The sequence below is a fragment of the Carettochelys insculpta genome, chromosome 7, assembly GCF_033958435.1.
Source record: "Carettochelys insculpta isolate YL-2023 chromosome 7, ASM3395843v1, whole genome shotgun sequence".
In the NCBI taxonomy this organism is placed as follows: Eukaryota; Metazoa; Chordata; order Testudines; family Carettochelyidae; genus Carettochelys; species Carettochelys insculpta.
In genome coordinates, this window is record NC_134143.1 from 74192303 (window position 1) to 74209257 (window position 16955).

Genomic DNA, 16955 nt, shown 5'->3' on the forward strand with positions numbered 1-16955 from the left:
CAACTGACAGCACTAGCCAGAGTGGGCAGCGAGAGGCCATCCAGTGACCAGATTCACATGCACAGAGGTGGCTGCACTTGTGAAAAATGGGGTCTGTGGATGCAGCCAGAGGGTCGTGTGAAATCGGGGGCTGGAACACGGCTGGCTGCCCAGCCTCTGAGTCTTCTTGGCTGGCTCTGTCTCACAGCATCTCTAGGCTGAGAGTTAGTGCGCAGCTCAGAATATGGAGCTGCAAAAGCACCTGGAACAGTCAGAGGAATTCTCTCAGCGCTCAGTGGCCTCATGATAAGGGCCGTGCATTTGTCTCGCTGACGCAAGCAGGCATTGCTGTGCAGGCGCACATCACGCAACTGCAGCAACAGCCATGGAGTGTCTCACACAGGTCCCCCCGATCTGCCTCCTTCCCCTGACCAGGCAGCAGAGGACGTGCATATTGCCAGCACGAACATAGGGCGTCCTACTGCACCTGGGCCAGCTCAGTGCGGCGTGGTGCACTCCTACCCTAATGGGGGGGGTCTACATGTTCCTCCCCCGAGCCCCCAAAAGGAAACAAATCTCTCACTTAATTGTGAACTCTGCAGTCACACACTCATGTCCAGAAACACCAAGTTACAACTTCACTAGCGTTTAACACGGTCACACGGCCCGGGCCCCAGAGGGCATGTCTCCAGCTCGACACCCAGGGCAGGCCTGTGCCAGCAGACCCAGCTCGGTGGGCAGGGCTAAGGGGCTTAACTGCTGTGCAAAGGTTCACACTCCCACCTCGAGGGTCCTGAACCACACCTGAACGTCTCCTTTGCCCGAGTCAGCTCTCATGGGCCAGCAGCTGGTCGGTGCCCAAGAGCAGCGTGCACATGGCCTAAGACAATATCACAAACACCCCACCCCACTGAGGGCTCCTGAGTCGGGGTTTTAACCCCAAGCACCAATGAGACACCTCCGACAGCCAAACTATCCCATCGGCATTTATCTGCCACCCATCAGAAATGCTGGCTTGTGTCTACGGCGGGGTGGGCGATACATGGCCCGTGGGCTGGACGTGACCTGCATGAGCACAGTACGGCTGGGGGGCACGGCAGGAGGTGGCGCAGGCTGGGCCACTGCTTTCTGCTGCTCCCGCTGGCTGGGATGGAGAACTATGGCCAACCGGAGCTGCACAGGGCCGGGCCTGCATCTGTGCCGGGAAATAAAGCATCTGGCGGCCCACCGGGTGCTAAGTGCATCCAGCCCATGGACCCATCACTGCCCACCCCCATCTAACGGCTCGTCCGCACAGGACAGCGATGGGGAGCACAGGAGCGTGACTGTGCATTCAGTGGGCCAGGTAGGCGCTGGTGGTGTGCTGGAAAGGTCCCCCAGCGCCCCATTACCTAGCGTGGCTCAGCGCTCGCTGGGGGCACTGCAGTACATGGAAAGCACAGCCCTGCCCCCAGCACTAAGTTAAGAACCCCCCCGGCTCAGAAGCTGTGCAGAGACACGGGGAGCGAACGAGAGCAGCTGTGGGCAGACTCCTGGGCACGCGCTGGGGTTTGTGCGGGGAGACATTCCAACCAGAGCGATTAGCTGTTTGAGGGCTGCCTTTGGTACGAGTCAGACACTGAGGTCCCCAACTCGGCATCCCTAGAATGGGTGCTATGGGTAACACTGATGCCAGCTTCCCAGGGCAGGGCCCTCTGAAGCCCACGCTCTGCCTTCCAGAGAAGGTTGCCCCACCTGAGTGCTGCTTTGTGCAGCCACAGAATGGACCCTACAGTGCACCTGGGGCTGCCAGCTTCTTAGCTGTATTCTAGCAGGCCTGGAGCTCCAATGGAGGCAACACTGTCGTGGGGACAGGACTCAGGGCTTTCTAACGACTTGCCCCACCCTTTCCTGGAAACCTTACAAGTGCTCCTGTTTGCAAGAGCCATCAGGAGCTTTACTGTGGACGGAGATCTGGACTTCCTGCGAGTGGCTCCCCCTCTCCTTCAGTCCCTCGCGGTGAGCTGAGGTCACTGGGTGTTTGTGAAGGGCTCAGGACATGGTAGCAGCCACAGACAGTGACAGGCCGCTGGCAGTATGTTGCTCTGAGCCCTTGGGCATCCTAGCATCCCCAGCGCTCGCCCTGCCTACAGGAACAGATTGGCAGATGCTGGTGTTTGGTCGGGGGGGAGGGCACAGCTTTGACCTCCCCAGTCCAGCTCCCGGGCTGCTGGCTCTGAGTGCCTGGGGTAGGTTCCCTTAGTGCTCCTGTTGCCTGCCTCGGCTCTCTGGGAAGTCAGGAGCAGTGATATGGCTAGCACAGCAGGCGGGACGGCTACGCTCCCTTCTGACTCCAGCCAGAGGCTCCCCGGGAGCCCCATGATGCAACAGCACTCGCCGGCTGCATTTCAACCTACACTGCTCAACGCCGAAGTTCCAGGCACTGGAGACTGACAGCAAGCCTGCTGCCGCGGAGCCGAGCTCGGCTTGGTCCTTTCACTGGCTTCCACGCCGAGCCCCTGCCCCGCTCTGCCTCGGCAGCGCTGTTCTCCCCTTGCACGGTGACGGTAAACTTCCATATAGGCTCCCACTCGCAAATCAGAGCAGCCACCCAGCATGTCGCCCAGGAAATGGACGCAGCTCGGGGTAAAAGACCCGAGAGGCACAGGGAGGAGAGTGAAAAAGTGGCAACAGCAGATAGCAGAAAAGGGCAGCAAGTGCACGACAGCACCTGGTCCTGGGGGGGCGTCACCCAGCAGGCAGACTGCCCCCCGAGCACCGTGCGCTGCAGGCTGACGGCACATGGACGGGGGGGGGGGGGGGGATCACCCAGCAGGCAGACTGCCCCCCGAGCACCGTGCGCTGCAGGCTGACGGCACATGGACGGGGGGGGGGGGGGGATCACCCAGCAGGCAGACTGCCCCCCGAGCACCGTGCGCTGCAGGCTGACGGCACATGGACGGGGGGGGGGATCACCCAGCAGGCAGACTGCCCCCCGAGCACCGTGCGCTGCAGGCTGACGGCACATGGTCTGGGGGGGGAAAATCACCCAGCAGGCAGTCTGCCCCCCAAGCACCGTGCGCTGCAGGCTGGCGGCACATGGACGGGGGCGGGGGGGGGATCACCCAGCAGGCAGTCTGCCCCCCGAGCACCGTGCGCTGCGGGCTGATGACACATGGTCTGGGGCGGGGGGAATCACCCAGCAGGCAGTCTGCCCCCCGAGCACCGTGCGCTGCAGGCTGGCGGCACATGGACGGGGGCGGGGGGAATCACCCAGCAGGCAGTCTGCCCCCCGAGCACCGTGCGCTGCGGGCTGATGACACATGGTCTGGGGGGGGGGGGGGGCGGGGATCACCCAGCAGGCAGTCTGCCCCCCGAGCACCGTGCACTGCGAGCGGACGGCACTGCCCTGCTAGCTGCAGGCAGAGGTAGCTGGTAACAGGCTAGAATCCAGCTAAGACGGCCAAAGGGTCGTGTTTAGCTGAAGACCTCTAAGGTACGTCACACAGTTCTGCTTCTCTCCTTCCCCCTCGGAAGCAGGCACGGGCTGGGGCAGCAGGGGCACTGCCCACCTGCCCAGGGAGTATCTGGAAGGGAGCTGCCAGACGTCCCTGCCCCAGACAGCGTTCAACGCCAGCGCCGGGACGGCGAGCTTTGCTGAGTGCACCAGCGGGGTGTGCTCGGCGTCAACTGGCGGCTCCACACCCCGAGACACGCCGGAACGGAACGGAGATCCTCCGCGGCACTCCCCGCCAAGCCTGCTCCAGCTAATGACAAGCAGGAGGCCCAGCCTGCAGACGGCCCCTGGGGCGAGGCTGCTGCCTATGTGGCTGTGTGCTCAACGTCACAGTGCGCAGGCAGTACTGACCGGGGGAAAAGGCTGCACGCTGCTGCGAGGTGCCAGCCATCGAGCGGAGCAGCCTCCGGGAGGGGGCATCTTCCACTCTGCTGGGACTGCTGGTCCAGGGCAGATCTCCTCAGCCTTCAGTGACCACCTCGGACACCGGAGCCCTCCCCGTGTCCTTCCAGCCTGGCACGCCAGCTCTGGGGCATTTGTTTTCCTGCTCTCAGTGCATTAGGCTAATGAAAGGCGCTACCCAGCACTGAGTGACTGCTCTGGAGCTGAGCTCTGCTCTGCGCTCGAATTCGGCCCAGGTGCAGCCAGCTGGCCCAAGAGCACCGTCAGCTAAGCCACGCCCATGGTCAGCCACCCAGGGGAGTCTGGGGGAGTGTCAGTCAGCAAACAGCAAAGCCCCTTACCATCCTCAGCAGCGAGATGGCACCCGACTCCCCAGAAGCAGGGGCACAGACCTCTGCCAGAACGGCTCAGCCCCTCGCACGTCACTGGTAAAGCACGGCTCAGACAACGTTCCCACTGCCTTCATGGACGGCAAGGGCCCGAGATCGGGGCTTTGCCCCCCGTGTCCTTAGCTGAAGCTTCACCCCACCCCGCTGGGCACTGCACTGCCTGCCGCTGGCCTCCCGCCTTCCAGCCCAGAGGTGGCTGCATTTCAGGAGACCAGATTCTTGCATCTGCCGCATCGAGTGTGTCCTTCTGGAGCGTCACCTGCGGCTGGGCGGATGTGCCTCTTACACTGAGCACTGGTGGAACATGCGTCAAACCATCAGCCAGTCACCCCCCCCCCCGCACCCCCACAGACCCTTAGCTCTAGGGCCACCGCAAGTTGCTGCCGTGGTGAGACGAAACCTAGTGTAACCACCTGGGTTTGCTCCCTTGTGTGGGAGCACAGCAAACAGACTAACCATAGCAACGCTGGCTCCCCCCACGGCACGGCACAGCTCAGAGCCTCCCAGCTGATCGCGTGGGCCGGTGGCGTTCTGCGAGGGCAGTCGGGGGAGCTCCCTGGGCTGCACGTCAGATTAGCCCCTCAAAGCCTGGCCTGCTAACCAAGGGCCAAGTACCGCGGCTGGGGAGAGGGAACAGCTGGAGCACGAGTTGAGCCAGAGGAGAAACGGCCTCTGAGACTGCGGATTGTTGTGCTGCGGAAGAGGCCAGCAGGGGCCTCCTGTGTCAGACTTTCAAACCGAGGCTGGAGCTTTGCTCTTCGGTCGCGGTCTGTTCTGGCTGCTCGTCCTCGTCCCCTGGATCTCCCAGGCCAACGCTCCCCGCAGCCCGCCCTGCGCTCCGGGCCTGCACTTCCTCCCAGCTCTGCTGGGGGAGGACGGGACGGGGCTGTCTGCTCCACAGCTATCCAGAGGCTCAGGCGCACGAGGAGCTATCAGTGCCGGGTCCCCTGGGTAAGTCTGCCACCTCTGCGGAATGCAGTTCAAAACCCGCCAGCGACAGCCAGAGCCTGGCCAGCTGCCAGGAAGCCGAGCCCTCCACCGGCTGTTTCCTGTCCCGATTCTCCGGCCGGCTGGCGTGAGACACACCTGACACAGGAGCTGGCAGGGGAGCTCAGTACTTAGGTACCCCTCTTCCCAGGAGCAGTGTTATGAGGCCGCAGGACCAGCCAGAGCGTGGCTGCAGGGAGACCCAGGCTCAAGGCCCAGATGGCTCTTAAAACTAGGAAAGGCGGCTTGGCCTTGGCAGGGCAGCAGAATCTGTGCAGAGCTGCTGTGGCTGTCACAGCTACAACCGGCTCTTCTCTGTGGCCAGCACATCCCCCTCACGGCCCACGTGCCTGGCCACCGGTTCGCTCCTGTGCCTCCCATGCTGCTGCTGGCTGTTGACACTTACCCGTCCTCACCGCCGGAGCAGCGCTCTGTTAGCCACTCTCAGCTGGGGGGCTGCAGGTGCGCACGCTCTGAGCGCAGGTAGCCAGCCCAGCAGCCCCGAGAGCAGCGCGATCAGACACGGAGAAAGGCGCCAGGCCAGGCTTAGCGCCAACGAAGTGCTAGCATCCTGGCTCACGGCTCCAGGCCCCATATCACCGGTGTGCCCGTTGCGACGGATGGGCTGAGTCAGCGGGGGGATTTTCACCATGGCCAGGCCAGACAAGGACAGCCCCGCTGGGGTACACCGCCCACACATGTTCAGACAAGCCACCTCGCGTGCTCCCTGCTCCCAGCTCAGCTTTGCCTTCTATTAGCGAAGCCTGATTACCTTTGCCTAGGCCTCAGGCTCAGCCCCGGCGCGTCTCTTCTTACTGCAGCTCATTTGCCGTGGAGTGCTCCCAGGGCGCTGCTCGGTGCTATCCCATCTCCTGCCGTCATGTCCGTACGGCCCAGCCCAGGCACGAGGGGCAACTGGTGACTTTGCGCTCGGCTGCTGTGCAGCAGATTCCAAGCTAGACGTGTGAGTTTCTGCCGGAGCACGTGCAATGAATGGGGCCCTGCCAGGCGGGGTGGAGGGGCCAGTCACGGGGGTGGCCAAACTTACTGGCCCCCCGACGACCCACAAAGGAGACCCTTCAGCGGTCTGAGAGCCAGGGCATGCCTGCCAGGAGCCCAGGCTTGGGGATTCACACCCTCTCCTGCTGAAGCCCTGAGCCCCGGCAGGCGTGCCCCACAGAAGCCCCTACCGCACCACCACGCTGCAAGGCTGAGACCCCGAGCTTCTGAGCCCCGACTCTGGTAGGCGGAGAATGGGGGCAGGGAGGGGGCGCCATGAGCCACACGCAACTCACGAGCCACGGTTCGGCTACTCCTGCCCCATTGTATCGCTCAGACCCCACCACATCTCACAGCGCTCTCAACAGCCTGCCCCAGCCGCCCGCCTCCTTTCACGCCACCTCTGGCCGAGCAGGACTGCACCCACAGCAGCAGCCCTGGGCCCGGGGGCCCAGCTTGCCCAGGGCAGCTCAGTGCCCTCCGGCTGCCACGCCTGGAGCTTTGCAAGACCCAAGCACCTCATCCACAACTACAGCCACCATCCTCATGGGGTTGCGGGGCTCCCATTCACGCCTGGCTGTGAACGAAGACAGACTACGCTTGAGAATGACAATAAATAGGCATGAGCTAGACAAGCTAATACAGCCTTCGCCTGGCTTCTGAAAAACGCCACGGCAACGCCAATGGCAGCTGGTTCCTGAGATACTTGGAAGGGCGTTAATGAAGCAATTACGAAAAATAACCCCCCTGCAGGACAGAGGAAGGGGAGCGAGGGATCTCTCTCGTGCCCCTGGGAAAGGCCAAGCTGGAGAGCTCAGGACAACTGGAAGGTGAGGTGAGCGTTGGAACCTACATGCCCCTTGGCAGTGGGGGAACTGCACTGGTGCCACACAGGAGCAGAGACGGATGCCTGCAGCCTGCAGAACGCAAGCTTCCGTGGTCCAGTGGCGAACGACCCGATGTGAACTAAGCTGAACCTCTGCAGCACGTCCCTGCAAACCGCCAGACACAGCCCGATACAGGAGCTCAGAGCAGAGCCAAGCACCTCCCCATTTCACCTGTGCGCACTGGCTCTGAACTTTGAGGGCTGTGCTTTGAAAGTCAGATGGAACGTTTTCTGGCTGCCCGTGTGAGCAGACGGGATGGGGGGAGCAGGGGTTTGGAGTCGCTGCAGGAAGTAAGGGAGGGGACAGGAGAAACACACAGAAAGGGGGATGGGGACAGAAGAGAAACAAAGCACAAATAGCAGCAGGCTTAACAAGGAGCCGAGTTCCCTAGCAAAGGACACCGAGTGCACCGAAGTACCACACAAACACCCAGTGACTGCTGGGAGTCCGCTTACTCCAGAAGAGCCAGGTTCTACCTCGGATGTCTGTGCAGCCCCGACCTCCCTGCATGGGAGACAGCTGCAGACAGAAGGGAGCGTGCACCCCAGCTCCCAGACTCTGACTGAGGGCGGAACCCCTCTCCCTCCTCCAAAGGCGTAGACACTCTTGCCTCTACACAATCATCTGGGGAGGCAAATGGCAGGGCGGACACCCCGCACTCACTGGTGCTCAGGGCCACCTGCCACAGGGATGATCCACCCCCTGGGCAGATCGCCAGGACTTGGAATTGTTTTGCTTTTCCTTGATGCCATCGCTGCTTCAGGGGAAAGCGAAACTTGGGAGTAAAGACACCCTCGCCTCTCTCTGCCTCCTCGGCACCGCCCGCCAACTTCCCCACGCCTCAGAACAGACTTCAATAGCTGGCTGCTGCTGGAGAGCTTATTTAAAGCACAGCTTACAGAGAAGAAAGAGTTCCGCATGCCCTCCCTGGTCTGCTGTGCTGACAGCAGAAAGAGCCTTTCCTTCCTCAGACTCCCAGCTGAGCACGCACAGATTCCTCCCCCCAGCCGAGCGCCCATCCCCTTTACTGGCCTCGGATGATGTGCAGAGAATGGGGAGACAGTGCAGGAAACATCTCAAAACACACTAGAGGCACAGGACTCTCGGCAGCAGAGAAACGGGTGGAAATCAAGTCGAGCAAATCAGACGCTGCAGAAGCGTTCTTGTAGATCAGGGAGAGCACGGGGAGAGAAAGGCTGCAGCTTGTCTTCCTGGGCAGCACACCAGCTGCTAGGAGGGCCTTGGGCACTGCGGTCAGTACCATGTGCACGAAAGGACAGCTGGGGGGTGAGCAGCAAGTCCCAGGGCAAAGCACCCCAGGGAGAGGGAGGGTGCGAGGCATGGGGCTAGCGGTCAGGGCCTTTTACACGTGGGTTCGTAGCCCTAAAGAGGGCTTCGATGGGTCCTGTTCCAGCCCAGCACAAAGCAGGGCTCTGTGCAGACAGACCTGGTGCAAGGTACCAGCGTGTTGGTACCTGACGAGAGCTGCTGCTGTGCCTCGGCCCTCGACACATGTTCAACTAGTGGAGTGTTTCCAAGCAGGCTGAATATTTTCTCCCAGAAAATAGGCCACATCCTCCCTCCCTCCCTCCCTGAGCCTGTGAGCATCGCCCTGGCCTCTGGAGGCCCCTGTAATGCACACTCACAATTCGGCTGGACATGAAGAGGAGAAATCGGAGTAGATTAAAGGACAAAGCCCCAACAATCAGCCCTCCTCCCCTCCCCGGTTAAAATCCACTGCAGAATAGCTGTTCAGGGCATGGGGAGTTCAATTATCCTGGAAGATCTCTACCAAGTGCAGCATCTGTTCTAATGAGCCCAAGAGTGGCTCGAATTTAGCTGCTCTCAGCATTTCTCTAATTAGCAGGTAGATCCACTGCCAAGACCCAAATGCCAGAGCTAGAGAGAGCTGCCCAGAGCAATTGCAAATGCGACCCCACCTGCTCTTCCTTCCGCACAGACCAGCCTGGCCCCCTCCCGGTTTGCGAGGGTTCCAGGCAGCTGCCCATCACTGAAGCTGGCTGCGTTACTGGCCCAGTGAGAGCGAGACCGGAGAGGGGGAGCCCTGGACATGAACGTTCCAGCTAACGCTGCCTCTGCAGGGATCGCTGGACCACCACGCTGCTGCATTTCCCAAGGGTGGCCAGTGTGCAGCTTACCTGCTCTTCCGAGAGCTGGGATATGTGATTCACAGCTGCGTAAGACTCGATCTTTGGGTTGAAGTGGTTGATGATGGCTCTGAAAGAGAACAAAGAAGCTGTTAGGAACAGATTCTGGGGGAGGCAATTCTCCATAGCAATCTGAGCCAGTGCATGGGGGGATTCGCCCTGTCCCCAGCACCCTCTCTCCTTTTGCCTGTGCCAGAGCCCACGGAGCAGCTGCAAGGCTGGGCTCTCTTGCCTCATTCATGCCCCCAGAAGGTGCCAACCCTGGGCTCCAAGTGGGCACTGCAAGTAGGGGTGGTTACTGCCCTGTGATGCCAAGCGAGGCAGCAGGGAGGGAGGCTGCCTGGCACACCTTTAACCCCTGCTTGATCAGACACATGGGCAACAGAGGCAGGGAAAACGGAGCAGGGGGACTGGCTTTGCCATCTTACGCCTGTAACAGTCCCAGCGACCCTCTGCCAGCTAAACAGCACAAGAGAAGGGGACTTGACAGCAGTTTTCAAGTACCTCAAAGAGGGTTACAAGAAGGAGGGAGAAAAATTATTCTCCTTAACCTCTGAGGACAGGACAAGGAGCAATGGGCTTAAACTGCAGCAAGGGAGGCTTAGGCTGGACATTAAGAGAAGTTTCCTAACTGCCAGGGTGGTCAAACACTGGAATAAGTTAGCTACGAAGGCTGTGGAATCTCCATCGCTGGAGATGTTTAAGAGCAGGTTAGACAGACACCTGTCGGGGATGGTCTAGATGGTGTTTGGTCCTGCCAAGAGGGCAGGGAACTGGACTCTGATCTCTCGAGGTCCCTTCCAGTTCTAGTGTTCTACGAAGGTCTTCAGAGCACGTGCAGAAGGCAAATCACCGTGAAGGGCGAGTCCACAGCTTCGATAAGCACCGAGCCCGCCACCACCCTCGTTACGGCTTGCACTGGTTTGACGGGTGGTACCAGGCTACGCATGCGCGGAAAGTCTCCTGCCAGGAGGCCGCCCCAGCCGGGAGGGAAGCTGGTGGTGAAAGATCCTAGCTGCTCCCATTTCCCCTGCATGACAGCAGCATCCGTGAGGGAGAACCTCGCTCCTTGGTAGCCAGGCCTGCTGGAAGGCTTTCACGCTGCCTGTTTTGGGCCAGGCTGGAGTAACGTTTACACCCCTAACAGAGACACTGCCAGAAGAGACGAGAAGATAGACGACGACCCCCACAAGGGCTGGCAGCTCAGTGGGACTCAGTGCACACACACGGCTCCAGCCTGTGCTAAGGAACAGGGTGCGTGTTCATTTGTAACCAGTGCCGTGAGGCTCTTCTCAACAGCTGCTGCTTGGTCCTGCTCAGCTCCCAGCTAGTGGAGTGGCACTTGCAATCACAGCCACCAGGCACCCCGGGGGAAGCAAATCAGCAACTGGCCTCAGTTTTAATCCGGGGCTTAACAGCCTTTAAATAAAAGCAGGGTCCCCCAGGGCCGGAGGGAATGCTGGGGAGTGCTCATGTAACAGGCCTCCTAGTGCTGCCCCACTGCTGGGCTGAAAGCGTTCACGGCATGCTCTGCTGCGGCACTTCCCTCCCCAAAGCGCAGACAGCCCGGGCCAGAGGAGGGAGACCAGATCAGGCTGAAATCTTGGCCCTGCCTCTACGAGTTCCCCTCCAAGCCCCAGCACCATGACACCTGTGGAGATGCTGAGAGAAGGAATCCCTGCGGCTTTGTGGGAACAGACTAGATACAGTGCAGGCTCCATGAACGTGCAGGGACCCTCCCCAACCCCTGGGCAGTGGGGCTCTGAGGTGCACAGATGTCCCCAGCACCTGCCACACCCCCATTCCCAGCAGGGTGATACCAGCACAACTGCAGCCTCCCAGAAAGCCCCGTGCGCGTGACTCCTTCCTCCGTCGGAGGGAAAGGACAGCTGCTGTCGCGTCAAAGGGGAAGCGCCTCGGAAGCCTCTCAGCATTACCCTCCAAACTTCAGCTCTACAGAAGAGGAACTAGGAGCTGCACTGCCCCGCCTTGCCCCGGCATCACCTCTCGCTGCTGGGCGACCCCAGGACTTGTCAGCAGTTGGCATTTCACTTGGCAAAGCATCCACTCCACAGGGAGAAGAGCGGCTCTTGGCACAAGCTCCCTTTACGGCACCAAAGCAGCAATTCCACTGCCTTTGTCTGAGTCACCCCATGCAGCTCCCTGATCCGGGGGCAGGGTAACTTTGCCTGGGGTAGCTCTGATAACAGGGGTGTCAGTCAGTACCCAGCACTCGGAGGTGCCCAGAGCTATTCTGAATTGTTTCTGATTCACTGCGTGCAACATCCCCCAAGATCGTTACATGGCCCCTGCAGGGGAGCAGGAGAGACTTGTGCCCGGTATTCACAAGGAGCTGACGAGCTCCTCGCCATCGGGATGGTGCCAAGCCGGCGTGAGCACACGGAAGGAATGACCTGAGTGTGACTGGACTTGATGAACAAGGCAGATAACAGAGGAGCCTGGGAGCAGGTCCTCTCCCAGTGAACCGAAGAAAACTTGGTGAGAACTGGCAAGGACTGCGGCAGACTGTACAACCAATACTGGACTCAGTGGTCAGTAAATACGAGTGAAGTGCCAGTGTGGTGCACAAAGCGACTTGGCCCTCATAACCTAACAGCAGATGGTCACACACAAGCCGGAGTGAATGGCTAAGGGAGCACAAGTGGGGAGATTTAGGTATCACCCCTTAGCCCTTCTAAACCACTAAGTAGGGGAAAAGTAGTAACCACATGCCCGCTGGGCAGGCTTGTGAGACACGTGACTCCTCTGGGCAAAGAGTATCAGAAACCAGCCAAGGAAATTACCGGCTGTGGGGAGTCCTTCGCTCGAAGAAGCTGGTGACGCTCTGCGGTGTGGCTTGTAGGCTTCTGAACCAGAGAGCTTTCAGGGCAACCAGAGCCTTGCTCCAGGGGAGCAGAACGGGAAACTCAGCGTAACGCACAAGGAGAAGAGGAGCTGTCTCTCGAGGGGTAACCACCTGCTGTTTGCCAGGCAGGCCCTGGCTGGGCATGTTTGGGAGAGAGGCTTGCTTAAGGGAACGTCTAGCTTCTCGTGCGCTGCTGTGTCTAACAGGAGCCGGGTGACGTTGTGACCCATGGACGGCGCTGGCACAGGTAAATTCTCTGATCTGGCCTCGTGCACTGACAGCAAACAGCAATCAGCTGTGTGGGAGCTGTCACAGACCCCCAAGGGACAAGCGAGGGGAACGAGGGGTGGATGATGAAGACAGGCATACCCCACGCTCCTGACTCTCCACCACTCCGCACATCTGAACAGTGAGTAAACCACACTGCCCTGACCGCGATCCCCAGTCCAGCCTCCGACGCCGGGCACGCTTACCTGTGTCCACACCTCCCGCTAGCCCCGGGGGTTCCGGCTCCCTGTCAGGCAGATGTCAGAGCAGCCAGGGCACGCCAGTCCCCAGCGGCTGTGGCACTCAGCAACTCCAGGGAAGAGCTGCCTCTTCTCTGCCAGCCCCACCGGCCCTGGAGCCTGGAGAGAGCAGAGGCCGTCTCTGCTCACAGCAGGGAAGACAGGGGCACAAGAGGGTAAGATGAGGGCCAAGCCCCCGAAGCAGGGATCCCACTGACCTAGTCTTTGGGGTAAGGCTGAGTGCACATCTGAAGAGCCAGAAGAGCAAGGGGCCACGGGGGGCTCTGAATGAGCTGCACGGATCTCCCCCCCTCCCCCCGCGGGGAATCGCTCCCACTCTGGCTAGTCAAGTCCAGGATCACAGCTACCTCAGATCTCGCAGCTGCACTGCGCAGCTCCCCGCGAGCGCCCAGAAACAGACAGACCCGGCCACGCGTCTTTCGGAACAAGGGCTCAGCAGACAGGGACCATCCAAGCAACCTGTGCTGAAGAGCCTATTGATGGGAGCAAGAGTGGAGGCTGGTGGGGGAGCGCACGGGGCTAAGGGTGAGGCTTTCCGAAGTCACCCCAGTCTTCTCAGGGCAGCGGCGAAGCCGAGAGGCAGCGACGGCTTCGCAGGCTGAAGCATGGGAACACTCCTGCGTGCAGGGCGGGATGCGACGTGAAAGCACGCGCCCCGAAGGTCGAGGGACGGCAGCCAACGCCCCTTCCGCAGAGCTGGAACTGTTGGGGCCAACGGGGCCATTCTGAAGTGACTCTTCACCAACTTGGTCAGCCGCTGCAAGTCCAGGAGAGGCCTCCACGCCCCGCTCTGTTTTGGGGTAACAAGCCAGTGGGAATAGGAGCCCGTTCCCCTGTGTTGCAAAGGAGCCTCCTCCACTGCTCTGAGCTGTAGGGACGGTCTCTCCCTGCTGCCGCAGGGCCTGGCAGGAAGGATCCCTGAATGAGGACAGGGAGGGAGGGTGGATAGGAGGGGAAGAGATAGAGAGGGGAGAAGTAGTAGTTTGAGGACTGTTTCCAGCACCCGCTGGTCTGCCGTGACGTCTTGCCAGGCGGAGACGATGTCGTGGTTTGGTTGGCATTCTGGTAACGGAAGAGGTGTTGAGCCCTCGGCCAGCGTCTCAGAATGACTGGCGTGACGTGGAAGGTTGGGCTGCTAATGACCGGTCTTGTGTCAGATGCTGGTGCAGCTGTTTCTGTCTGTGGCGTTGGGAGCAAGGCGCCAGCTGGAAAGGTGGCTGCAGATATAGCCCAGTCTCGTCTTGGGCTGGACTCCTTGAGTGTGGGGAGAGAGGCACTGGTGCTCTCTGCAAAAAGCATCGGCCGCTCAGACAGGAGAGCCTCCACTGTGTTTTATATCTCCTTAGGAAATCCCGAGCGCTGAAGCCAGGAGGTGGGACGCATGTCAACCACCATCACCAAGGGTCTGGTTGCCAGGTTGGCAGAATCAAGAGATGCCTGCCAGGCTGCCTCGGCTAAGAGGGAGCCCTCAGCTACGCTTGCTTGTACTGGTCGTGTGTGCCACGGTCAATAAAGGGCCCTGGTTTTCAGAGAGGTTCTGTGTGTATTTTGCCGAGAGCGCCGAGCAGTTGGCAATGCAGAACTGTAAGATTTTTGTCCAGAAAGGTCCAGCCTTTTCCACTTCTTAGCACACAGTGCTGACTTCTGTTGGGACTGTTTGCAACCGTCATGTGCTGCATCCGCTGGCAGGGAGAGCGGCGTGGGGTGCTGGAAGAGGAACTCTGCTCCTTTGGCTGCAACACAGTATTTCCTGTCTGCCCGCTTGGAGGAGGGCAGATCGGTGGGTGGCATTTGCCAGTTCACTTTAGCCAGGCCCATAGCGGTAGCGCTGCCTGACAAAAACAATGAGATGCAGACTGTCACAGCTACCCCGCTGATACTGACCGCCAAGGCCATCTTGGCTGAAACAGACGAACACAACTCTTCTGAAATATGTCACCGCGGTAAAGTGCTTGAAGCTTACGGGGGAGAAGCTTTCCACCAGCGTAATCGCTTACGTGCTAAGCTACAGCGAGCACTGTGAATAATTACCCAAATTTACACTAGGACCTAGCTCCCACCGTTCTCACCAACCAAACCACCTTCCCTGTCTTCAAAGCCCTGCTCAGCACCCTTTCTGCCAGCCCGTTTAACAAAGGCCCATGCAACGGTTCTGCACCTGCACTTTCACCCGACCTGCCACGTCCCAACTAGACATGAGGCTGCGCCAGGGAGCAAGGACCATGTCTACACATGGTTTCTACACACTCCCAAAACTTCAAAGAGAGACGCAGAAAAGCCCACTGAGTACATGCCTACAGCAGTCGTACGGGTCGTCTGTCTGGTAAAGCACGGCTGGCAGGAAGGTTGGTTTTAAGCAAACATCTCTAAGGCACTTCTGACGAGCAGGCATCAATTAAACAGGAGCGAACCATCTGGAACGGCAGACCAACTTCTCCCTGTCCTGGCTTATTCCCAGGCTGCTCCCTTCAAGCCAAGGGCTGGATTTCAGCAGCTCCCTCACTTTAATGAGCCCACTCTTAACCAGCAAGTCCACAAACAGAGAGAGAGAGAGAGCGAGCGAGCGTGAGTGAGCGAGCATCTCCCACCCACAAAAATACATGGCAGGGGAGTGGGCAAGACAAAGGGCTATTTTAATCAAGAGAGCGCTCCTGTCTTAGTTCCCCGGAAACATCTGACTCAGCAGAGCTGTCACCGCGCAGAAGAAATGAGACTGCTACACCTGTTCCTCCCCGTCCCATGCCGACTCGGGGCTTTGCGGACAGGCTGTGCGTTCGGTGGAGACACGCGGCCTATTTCTTGTGAGATGGGGACAGAAGCGTATTCGCAGGCGGATGGACGGATGCAACTTTTGGCAGGTTCCCAGCTTGCTTGGTTGATTCAGCTCCTTCTGCGCCAAGGAGCGCTCAGACCCGCAGTGATCTCTACCCTGATGCATGGCTCTCTCCAACACGCGCTTCCACCTCTTTGCTCGCGGGAGATTAAACAATCCGTTACCTCAGCCTTGGCCCTTTGCCACGGCACATCCCCGGGGATGTAAGTCAAGCGACAGGCCAAAGCCCCATCCCTTCAGCTAAATCACCTCCTCTCGGCTCCCTGCCTCAGGCTGCTCACGCAGGGAGAAGAATGAGCTACTCCCACACAGTCGCGGCAGTTAATCAGGATGTCCCGCAGGACAGCTGGGTGGCATTCGATCCAAGGACAGCAGCATTTCTGCAAACCGTGTCCTTCCAGACGGGCCCAGCCAAGCACACCGCGGACTAGGGGTGACAGATTTTGGCTCTCCATGCACAGGCAGCTTCCATCTGGGGTGCTACGAGCAGAGGTGAAAGTAACAGACCTTCACCCTCCCCAGCTAGACTTCTTAACTAGGCTTTGCTAACGGCTTTACTAAATTGAGCAACGTGAATTATCGAAACCTTGTCAGAGGCTTCTTAAACACCAAACCTTGTCATCGTTACTGTGAATGCATTGGATGAAGAATTTCAGACCTAGCGTAGGAGACTCGTGTGGCTAACAGGCCCCTCTCCCAGCCAGCGCACTGCTCATTAACGTCATTTCCCGACAAGAGCTCTGTGGTTCTGACTAGACCGCAAATGTGCCTCCTGCCTTCACTATGCAGTGTAAGGGGAGCAGCATTTAAAAGCCTTTGCTTCCCAGAAGCAGTAACAAAACCCTAGAGAGACTTGTTGGTGGAGGGTCAGAGCTCCTTGGATGGGTGCTGAGTGGTCAGAGCCAGACATCCAGAACTGGTCTCTGTGCCTAACGCTGGGGTCGGCAACCTGCAGCTCTTTAAAGGAGCCATTTGCGGCTCTGGATGCCACTGCGGTTGCTGACTCCTCCTCAGGCTCCCTCGTCTGCCACCGCTGAACGACTGGAACTCAACTGAATTGGTTTAACGGCCGGCAGGGCAGCGAGTGGGCGCCGGTCATTAAACCAATTCAATCGAGGTCTGTCATATCAGTGTGGCGTGGCAGGGAGCCGCAGAGAGCCCCTCACTCACCCCCTACCTGAGTGGACACACCCCTCTGGTGTGAGCTCACCCCTGCCAGAGAAACACCTCCACAGCCTGCCTTCCACTGCGCACATGTGGCTGCCCCGCAGAGACTCCCCACCCAGCACCATGGATGGGTTAGGCCCGGGGGCTGGTTTAGGGCTGAGGTGGGTTAATCCTGGGGGTAAGTGGGGGCAGGTTCGGGGCTCAGAGAGGTTAAGCCTGGGGATGAGGGGGAAAGCTTGGGGAGAAGGGCGGATT

The 16955-nt window shown here is 59.6% G+C and overlaps 1 protein-coding gene across 4 annotated transcripts in view; it reads right to left on the reverse strand.

The window, feature by feature from the left end:
* The window catches only part of ARMH3 (armadillo like helical domain containing 3), a 175268-nt gene that overhangs the window by 24707 nt on the left and 133606 nt on the right, over nt 1-16955 (reverse strand). For all 4 annotated transcript variants that reach the window (XM_074999311.1, XM_074999310.1, XM_074999309.1 and 1 more), the window contains exon 24: nt 9299-9377. In XM_074999311.1, coding sequence (XP_074855412.1) covers nt 9299-9377 — 79 coding nt within the window. The remainder of the gene's footprint in view (nt 1-9298; nt 9378-16955) is intronic.